Genomic DNA, 10,881 nt, shown 5'->3' on the forward strand with positions numbered 1-10,881 from the left:
ATATATACTCACTGGCTATGCCCGTGACACAAATTATATATGATTTAGCATTCAGGATCACGTACCTACTTTAACAGTGAAAATTTCAATTTCAAAAACGGTTTTTGATATCGGTTCAGTTATTCCTGATATTATCTCATACAACGTCACAAACCCACAAATTCAATACAATATTAGTATAGACAATAGATAGACGAAATTGCCATACAATTTGCATTATGCTTCTATTGATTGCATTGGAAAAATGAACCAAACCGTTAGGGTTTTGTTAATTGTTGTTATTGAAGTGAAACTTCTTTAGAATCGTTGTGATTTCAAACCTGATGCAACGGAAAAACGACAGGTAAGGGACACCAATACATAAATGTATAAATGAAGCCGGGAAAGAATGAGACAGAAATATACATACATACTATTTTATATTTTATATATATTCATCTCGTTCTTTTGTAGATTTACTGAAGTTTCACTTCTATCGTGCGTGAATCGCAAACACACCTTTTTTTTGTTAGTAATTTTTCCCTCACTTATCTCATTGTTTTACAAAGTAATAAAGGCACCCACGGGATCGCAATTTCCTATTTCAGACCTATTACTATTTTATTAAAAACAAAAATTTTGTCCTATAAGGATACGTAATACCATCAAACGGTAAATGAATACGATACGCAATTGAATAAACTTTAATGTGTAGTTAATGCAAGTACATTGACAATAAGTGGAACATAAAACTTACGAATAAGACATCAAAAGTGTCGAGCCGGAACTTACAGGACACCTGCCTGAGTTATAAACAAACTAAATATAGGTAACGAAAGCGGAGGGGCCGGCGCGGGCGCAGGCTGACTTGTGTTTTGGGTGAAACGGTTAACATTGTTCATTGAGTAAGTTCCATTTTTAATTTATATTTATTTATTTATTCATAACACTTTATTGTACGAAACATAAAGTAAACCTTATACAAAGTAACGGCAATGATTTTCGTACAAGAGTCGGCCTTATTGCTAGGTAGCAATGTCTGCCAGTCAACCTATATTGCTTATGAACTGTCAAGTCATTTAATGCCATAAATCATTTAACATAATAGATGTTGACATTTGTTTTTTTATTTTATTATAAAAAAAATATGAAAAGTAGTTGTACTTTCTTTGATTAACACTCCTTTCGTGTAAGAACTTAACCGGTAGCTATGTAGAATATCAAATTTGTAATAAAATATTTCAATGTCTTTAACAAAAGCTTTAATGCGATATTACAATCACTTACAACACAATCGATTACATAGATTGAATACAAAAATTGTTTAGAGTTGTTTTGTATTGTTTTCTAACTTACCTATTATTTGAATTTCACAATGCTTTTCACCTTTAAAAAAAACAATAAATTATATCTACCGCTTTCGGCTTTTTAAAGAATATTTAGAGATATGAATGGATATAATCGTTTTTTTGTAATCGTAATGATGCTCAACATGAAACAATATGCCTTGTTTAGTATCTACAATTTCTGTCTCCTACTCAAACTGCTACGTGGACCCTGCTACGCCGTAGTAGATTTGTAGGTAGATCCACATAGCACATGTGTAGGTTGATTGGAGTCGCTACAGAATACCTACGAGAACCTACGAGTATAGTTTTGATTTTGTAATGACTTCCGCATCTATAAATAGCAGTTAACAAAAATAGAATTAAATAGATTTTTCGGTTGCTTGCTTATTACTTATGCTTTTATATTTGAATAATACGTTTTGTAAGTTGTAATATAATGCGGAAGCTAGATAAAACTATAATCCCGCAGCTTTCTTATCATTACAATAAAAAACCTAAAATGCATTACAGCGTATTAATATTTCAATGCGGGTAACATCTTGCAATAGTCAATGAAATCATATGAATTATATTGAAATCACGATTTTATTATACTTGTTTATTTTATATTTAATTGAGATATTCTAAGACTTTAAATACTTCTTCTTTTATTTATAACAAGCCGCTTGCTTGACACCGCCCGAGTTGACCCGGGATAAAAAAAAAATATAACCTATATCACTCAGTGAAGACGAAGCTTATGAATTGTGAAGCATTTTTTAAGTCGGTCGATTTGCGTGTAAACATAACAAACATACAGACCTACAGAAACAAATGTTTTCTCTTTATAATATTAATTTAGATAAAAAACGTAATTTATGTAAGAAAATCAATAGAGTATCAAAATAATAATCTACTTATAAAATAACCAACTACAATTAGAAATAAAACACATTTTTTGCAAACATGCATCCAATTCAACTAGAAAACTTTAATACCTACACTTCAGGGACATATCTCAATTTTCAATCTCTTATCGCAGCAGTTTATCCGAAGCAAGCACAGCTGCAGAATAACATTTGAGTGCGGGCAACACCGCCCGTTAAAAGGAGAATTACGCATTTATTTCTGTCAGTGTACAGAAATACGGACTATTATTTTAGCTTTACTTGATATAAATAGAGCCATTGTAAATATGTTTTGACCTATATTTACTGCCAAATTCTAGTTTCCAACGATTTTCGGTAAAACTAATAATATTCTGTGTGTTTTTGTCTTGTTTCGTGAAGTTTTCTGTTTGTAGACTATGTTTTATTACTTTAGGTAAAATGTCTTTTAGAAATATCTTTATTTTTCTGATTAATCCTTATGTGATCTTAAAAAGCTAGCTATGCTGTCTAAAAATGAATGTAACTATTTAAGAATAATAATTAAATAGACAATAATCTCAAATTTTAAGAAGTTTGTGTAGTGTAAAAATATTTAAGCTACTTAAAACTATTAAGGCACAATTAAAGCATTAACACATTGGTATACCACAAAAGAGAAAACAAGTTATCTCTCATACTACCTTTTCAAAATACATTGAGATTGAAAAATGTGATTAAATAATATGAAGTATCATTTTGGTTCATTGACAAGTTTAAAAAAATTTACCACAATTCAAATAACCCAATCGTTTAAAACTAGCATCAAGCATCCGCGTATGCACACGAGGTGCATCTCAGTTAAATAATTATAACTCTTAACATGACACGTAGAAATCCATTAAAAAAATCAATGATAGATATATTTATCCGTAATACAAATAGAGTGAAATAACCAGCGAAGGTTGAAGCCATGTCAGGGCGTACCCCACATCTATAATGCAACATGGAGTCAACATGCTTACGTGCTAATAAATGGTTTGATTGAGGACTGGACTATTGTGTAGCGTTCTACTTAATAACATATGTTTGTAATTGGTTTGTTCGATTTTTAAATAACGTATATTATTATCACAATCGATGATATAATAAAAAAACTTATTGCGAGTGCATTACAACTAAAACATGCAGGTTTGAAACCAGTAAGGCTATTTTGTCACCACGCACCAAGTTTGTTACGACTCTAAAGTTTAATATAAAGAATATATTTACATTCTCACGAAATATTACTTTCCAAATTTAGAATCACCATTAATTATACTCAATAACTTTCTTTTGTTAAACACAATTGCCACGATTCGTCTATAGTGGTTAATAACCTTTGATAGAGTCATTCGCTCTACCTGTTGATGACTGTGAAATACTTTAATCGTCTGATTTTTTTGTTTCTATAAATTAATAAATTTAAGATCAAACTAGTCTCTACGTGTTTTCACCTCTCAAAAATACACTTAGGACTAAGACCACTAAAGAGTTTTTGTAGCTCATTATGTAAATAAATCGTTTTCGTTTTTCACTCACATTAAACTTATTCCTTTGGCAATTTAAAGCTCTACGGAGATAGATTAAACAATTTCAAACACCTATTTTCTTTGTCATTACACAATGCTTACACTTGATGCATTTTGAATACATAGATTTCATAATTTTTGTTACTGGCTAATGATGATTTCGACACACCCTCCCATAGAGCAGAGGGGAGGGGTACACCATTGACGCGCGTCTCTCACTGCTTTCAATGGCATAGGAAGTAGGTCACCACCGTGACGTCAGCAGTGGCCTACATAGAGCCCCGGGCCCGCGCGGATTACTTGCAAGGGACTCTAAATATAGAGGAAGGATTACAGCCTCATTACAAGATTTCAGACAATTCCAACTGACATCGTTGAGTCTGGGAAGTAGACGTTTTGCAAATCCTAAACGATTTGAATGTCCGTTTAAAATTATTGTTTTATTTAATCTACAAATATTCATATACTATGTTGCATCTTAACGATTAGTTGAGACAGGAATTTGAGTTGAGTATAATTATCTGATTGCTTTGTCCTTTAGTCTACTAAAGACATAATAAATGCACAACAAGTTACGAGCACAATAAAGAAGGAGGGTTCGGTTATATACAAACATACAGGTGAACTAATAAAAAAGCTTATTAAATAGCAATAAGTGTCGTTTGAACTATTTGAAATAAGAATATATTTAAACGATTCTTTCTTACTATATGTATCTAAACGAATGTAGAGCTACATATTAATTGACAGTCCTTTTAATTAATTATCAGGTTTCCTTGTGGGTATGTCCCTTATTGAAATATATTAATTAATCATATAATTTATAAAAAGCCCCAGTCTAACTCATACTCTATTTTGTATACCAAAATTTGATAATTTATTCCATGTTTATTCCTTTTATTTGAGGGGCGAGGATGAAGGATTGAATCTTCTAACTCTCCCCCCCTTTACTAAGCCAATTATTAATCTTAATTTAAGAGTTGAAAATAGTCTAACACACACATCCCAAAAGGAAATAAAAATCCATGGACGATACAAAGCTTTTCGATATTTTTATTAAGCTGTTTCATTATTTATATTTGTTAAAACTTCAATCAATGAATAATTCCCAATTTCTACAGTACATTTGGAATCTATAGTAGCTAGTTTCGACCCTACAACAAATTTGGCTATTTCAATACAATTTAAAATTCCTAGGTAGAATCGACATTTTGTCTCTTGTGTCAGTATTAAATATTGAACCCAGTATTAAAAGTTGAAATTCAATCATTTGTTTTTATAATATCTTCCTTGTTCTATTTATAGTCCGGAAGGGTGTTATTGGAATAAATGAATGTTTAATATCCTTTATTAATGTTCGCTAATGTTTCAAAAGGCTTTCTACAATGCTGTTATAAAAACAACGTCAACTTCAGCCCTTATCTGTCGATTCAAGAAAACCGTTACATTATGTCAAATTGAATAGAATGTCACAATGCTACCCACACACGCTTATCAACGCCGCTCTAGTTCCCTCCATTGTCTGTGTTTCATTGTCTATGCGCCGCTTTGTCGGCGTGACGTTGATGTAGGAAGTGGCATAATGAATATTATTGTTACCCCCAGCGTGTCTACGCCCACCTGTGTCCGATGAAAAACTCCATTGATAAATAGAAGTTGGAAGCGTGTGTCATGTACATAAAGACAGGTTGCGCTTTGTAACACGTAGAGGAAACATAATCAAGTTTTCTAGATATTTTAATTTGATAGAACGTGCTTTGTACTTGTCTATGGTCTGGTTACATACGAGATCGCTTATTTATACGTCGCGCGTTGGTAAAGGTGATAGAAAATGAAGCTTTATTTGAAAAAGCTCATATTTTTGTAACAATTATATCAAAACACAAATAATAAAGAAATAATAATAATCGCTTTACAAAAAGATAACCGAAAAATGCAAGTTTTATTTGAGCTTTAAAAGCTCTGGGTGGGATGTTACATAGAGTATACGTGTTTTAGACAAGAGTTGTATTTCGTAAAATGTAAATTAAATATTAATTTTAATTATTTATAATAATGGGTTCATTTAAATCTCAGGATTAAACATTGTTACATTGTACTTATAAGCAGTGTGAAACTAGGTGAGTGCTACGAACAGTGCTACGATTTACTACTTTGTTTGCTGCCAGATAAACCTTATAGAGTTATATCTAATGATAATCGTAATAAAGTATAGGAGTTTCGTTTTAATATTATTTTTCATTTGAGTTTTTTCATGTTTCCTGTATATATTATTTGAGCTCTTTCATAATTACTTATGAGAAATAAAGACATGTATATCTTAGTTACGACGAAGTTTTATTTATACATTGATCAAAATACCTGAAGAATGAGGAAATACCTAAAGAATGCTGTATGTAGTTGGAATTATTTGCGGATTTAGAAAAGGTTTGGAGAATTTTAAATATGTTGTAAATTGAGCTATTGTTAATACATAAATAATTTAGAAAATAAATCAGGTTCAATCTCAAACTCAAAAACATTTATTTTTCAACTCGACTTCCATCAGAAGAACTTCTGTATTTGTTTCTGTTTGTATCGACTAAATACATAATTTAATATTTAGTATTTACCACCAGTTCGGAAGTAGTATCTACAGAGAAGGTCCGGTAAGTTACTCTTTAGTTGCACTTTGAAAACATCTTAATAATAATTTAACGACTGTCCTGTAGTTCTTAAGCGATTCCATTTCATGGATTTTAATCTTCCATATATTAATTAATACTATAGCAGCTCTTTAAGACAGACTATTTAGTAGTTTCTTGTGTTTGATTTTACGCGAGTATTATACATTTAGAAATTAAAGACTTAACGGATTTTAAACGCGAATTATTTAGGAATTCTATTGTAAGAGTGAAGGTATCTCTTATATAATTATATCCATGAATGAAACTTAAAACCAAATATTTAAAACTGTACACAGATACAACAAGTTTTAAATAAAAATTATTTTCTTTTTCCATCTGAATTGATGCTATCCTGATTCATTCACTCATTCAATTGGACTCATTGTCCAAAAACATTGTTCACACGAATTGTAAAGTTTTGAGAAAGTAAAGGACTAAGCAAATATATAATATCGATACAAAATTCACATTTTACTTCATTGATTTTGGATTAAATTCAATAACAGGAAAGGAAATATTGCATATTTCTGAGCAGGAAAATTGAATTGATATATATATGAATACAATTATCTAATGTCAATGGATAGCAATTCATTTGTATTATAAAATATTCACGCTGTCATTTTCGTTTGCTTGATTCGTTTATAAAGTAAGATAGATATGACTAATTTGGTCATGAAAAATGGTTGATACCATCGCGAACATCTTAAAGTTTGGTTCGGTTTATGGGTTATCTCAATTTAATATTGTGGAAGTATCCTACATCGAATTATTAATTAAATTTATTATTAATTAAAGATATTTTAATGCAGGATTGTATTGCATTGCGTGAATAGACTATGTGTGTTTTCGAGGTTATTGGTTTTTTTAATACCGTACAGAGTTCTAATGGACTCGATATCATTAGAGTTGTTTTAAATCCAAAATTAAAATATTATTATTATTATTTAGCCTACTCCAAGCCATACAATTTTGAACTTACAACGAATAAACGTAGATCTTAGAATAAGATATTTAAATTTTAAAGATTTTCGTATATCTTCTACATAAACTAGCAAGGTCCTAAAGAACGTTTTGTTACCATAAAGAATCTCAAATCATAAACGCGCATTCTATCTTTTACATGGATTTGAACGTCAAATCTCCGTAAAAGATAGAATGTGATGAAAATCTTCGCTTTTTAAGATTTTAATGTTCTAAGAACCATCGTACCTACGGTTAAAGACGAAGGAACAAAATCAATTGAGATTAATTGAATACTACTTAATAATAATTCTTATTGATACAATTTACAGCCCAATAAATTTTTTTTGCATTAGGTACTGTGTTGTGCGTCACACACGCCGAAAATCGAATATGTCCTATGATTTCTTATTATTGCTCGCAAAATATATAAAGGGATAATCTCTAACGGTAGAATCGTGAAATAAGTCATAAATAGGTTACCAATTATAACTAACACATAATAATTGAGAAAAAACTGCCGCCGAAGATGCAGATTAGCATGATGGTTTCTTCGTGGCCAAACGTTTGAAGAAATTTCATCTGAATTGGGCGGTTTTCGAGAATTCAATGTCAGATGTAGAAAGCATCGCAAATCTGACCTTCATGGGGTCCATGTAAAGTTAACGGTGACTTACCAAACAGAAGGCTAGCTCGCGCCGGGCGGGGTGCGCCCCCGCCCCGCACCGCTTGGAAAAAACCTCATACAAAACAGACCGATCGATATCTCACTAGCTTCGCCAACACCATCTTTTCTGCTCCCGACTCGACCTAGAGGATGATAGGAGAAATCAGGAGTGAGCGTAGTCTGGCTGGAGAGGGGGTGAAGGTCGAGGTCGTGCACTTGGATCTGGAAGATGGAGGATTTGGGTTCAAGCTGGTGGCGGAGGGATGAAGGGGTGAGACACGCCCGGGTTGCATAACTGGTCGTGCTTCGCGCGCGGGCGTATCGACGCGCGCGGGGCGCATGCGCGTACCTTCGCAGCCGTAGCCCTGCCCGATGAGCCCCCAGAGCAGATCGGAGCAGTGGTGGCAGTAGGTCGGCTTGTGGAAGGTCTTCTTGGCGAAGGAGTGGGTGCGTTGGGGCGCGCCGGCCTGCGCCATGGCGGGCGCGCGGGCCGGGCCGGTGCGGCGCGCTACTCATGCCGCGGCGCCAAGGGGCGCGCCGCGCTCTCCGAGCGGCTGTCGCGGCCCACCATCGCGGCGCGTCTGCCGCCCGCGCCCGTCCCTCCCCGCGCACGCGCTCGCCCGCCCCGCGCCGCGCCGCCCCGCGCCCCGCCGCCAGCTGCGCACCGCTCCGCGCACGCAACACGTATGACCTAAGGATGACGTCCTGCTCCTTGAATCGATCGATGCTTGTTTGTTGGGGAAACAACTTCAATTATATTCTATTTATCCTGTGCGTAAATAGACACATTTATATTTTTTTCATTTCAAATTTTTATGATATTATCATTTACCTAGAATATAGTTAATAAATAAGCTGTATAAATAAGCTGCAAGCATTCAGCTAGTTATGTTCCCTGGATTCGATTGCATTCCTAGAAATCTGAATCAAGTTAATAATAATATTTTTCTGATTATTATCATTAACTGCACACACTTGTACCTACCTAAATCGACCAAAAAAAACAACTGACAAAATATGAACATCTTTGCCTTCTCTTGCTTTCGCGATGATTGCAGCTATTGGAAATCAACTGTATTCGCTGCTAGGAAATGAAGAAACAGTAAATTAAACTTAAACATTAAAAAATCTGTCTCTGTGTTCTATAGCCTTAATAACCTAATACTAAATGAATAGTAAAAAATTGTACAGCATTAGATTATCCAAAGACGTCAAACATACTGACTGACCAAAATATGAATACTATTAACTACTAAATAGTAAAAAAACGATGTCACACGCAAAAACTAGTAAAAAAACGAATACGAAAAACGCCTGCACAAGATCACTCACGCCCGCGCGTGCGTAGAGCACCACCAATCGAAACAGCTTGTTTACAATATCAACCGCGCAGCATCCGAGAGGCGCGACCGACCGACGTACACCATAGCACACCATCTATATTCTATATATACTGTATATTGTATAATAATATGTATAATAAGCATTGGGGTATGATTCGACTGGAAAACATCGCACTTCATGTGAATTACAGGTTTTAACACAAATCAAGTTACTCACTTCCTTTTCTATCCTAGCTGTGTTTGCGAAAGTTTTTGGGGATGGGTAGGTGGATGTTTTTCTTTTTCACACAAACAGTTATACGGATTTGGAATAACTTAAATGAGAATACTAACAACTTGAGCTTGGTTCCTTCGCGTACATTAAACTTTCGACATTCTAGTAAAAATGTTGTCCACATTTTTCGCTATACCATTATAAATATAATATTAATATACAATACAAAATACGATATAAATGTACAAGTGATGTTCAGCTGAATATGTTCGTTTATTTGATTCAAGTTGGTTAATCTCATGACTATTTTTCAAATAGAATAATAGGGTTAAAATTTTATTCTTAAGGATAGACCATAGACATAGACATAGACATAGACACAATGGTGCATTTATGTTTGCCATTCGCTCACTCGCCAAAACATTCGTATATGAATCACTGTTCACACTGTTTTTTTTTATGTCACCTTCGGCAATTGAGCTGGTATGTCGCCTAATGGTAAGCACTACCACCGCCCATGAACATTTACAGAGGCGTAAAGTCAATTGCAGACCTTACACTTCTACAATTGGATTGACTTTAAATTGGAAAGGGATTAAGAAAGGATTGACGAGAGGAATAAAGGAAAAGACTGGGAAGGGTTAGGAAAAGGATAAAGAGCCTCCGGCACCTCCAGTTACCAAACGAAACACAGTAGCATGCAACAATATACGCCGGTCTTCTGGTTGTGGTACCGTACGTACTTCACCGGTGCAAGCCGAAAGGCCCGATTGGCCCAATTTGTGCTGAAGCGTGCTCGACTCCCATATACTAAAGTCATCCCTTTGATTACGTCCGAAAAACAGCAAGAATATAAAAAAACCGCACGAATACGCGAATCTCAAAGCGAATAGAGAGTGCACTGTTTACATACGCCTGTGATCGCCATTCACTTCGCTAATGTGTAAATCGTACCATTTTCACATTAGACCCAATATCTATCAATGAAAAATTTTTGAAATGGGAAATTTTTCCGATTAAAAGCAGTTGTATGGCCAGTCAGTTAATATGCCGCTACATTCATCGCGACAAGGCTGGTTAATAGTTATATGCTTTAACAATCGACTGATAAACTAGCGATACGCTCTGCCTTCGCCCGAAGAACAAATACAGTCTTTAAGGTAATGTAATTGAATTGAATTTTAATTAAAAACTAAGAATTTTCAACATCGGTAGGTACGGCAGTTCCTGACTTTCTGAGATTAAAGTGTTCACCAAACAAACTCTACAGCTTAGTATAACTTA

General features: G+C 34.3%; 1 protein-coding gene across 1 annotated transcript in view; it reads right to left on the reverse strand.

Annotated features, from left to right (window-relative positions):
• Positions 1-8,653, reverse strand: part of LOC119838822 (diacylglycerol kinase theta) — a 29,911-nt gene extending 21,258 nt beyond the window's left edge. Inside the window, exon 1 of the mRNA XM_038364954.1 lies at positions 8,390-8,653. Coding sequence (XP_038220882.1) covers positions 8,390-8,516 — 127 coding nt within the window. The 5' untranslated portion in view covers positions 8,517-8,653. The remainder of the gene's footprint in view (positions 1-8,389) is intronic.
• Between the last annotated feature and the right edge of the window lie 2,228 nt (positions 8,654-10,881).

Source organism: Zerene cesonia, chromosome 3 (genome assembly GCF_012273895.1).
Source record: "Zerene cesonia ecotype Mississippi chromosome 3, Zerene_cesonia_1.1, whole genome shotgun sequence".
Classification (NCBI taxonomy): Eukaryota; Metazoa; Arthropoda; class Insecta; order Lepidoptera; family Pieridae; genus Zerene; species Zerene cesonia.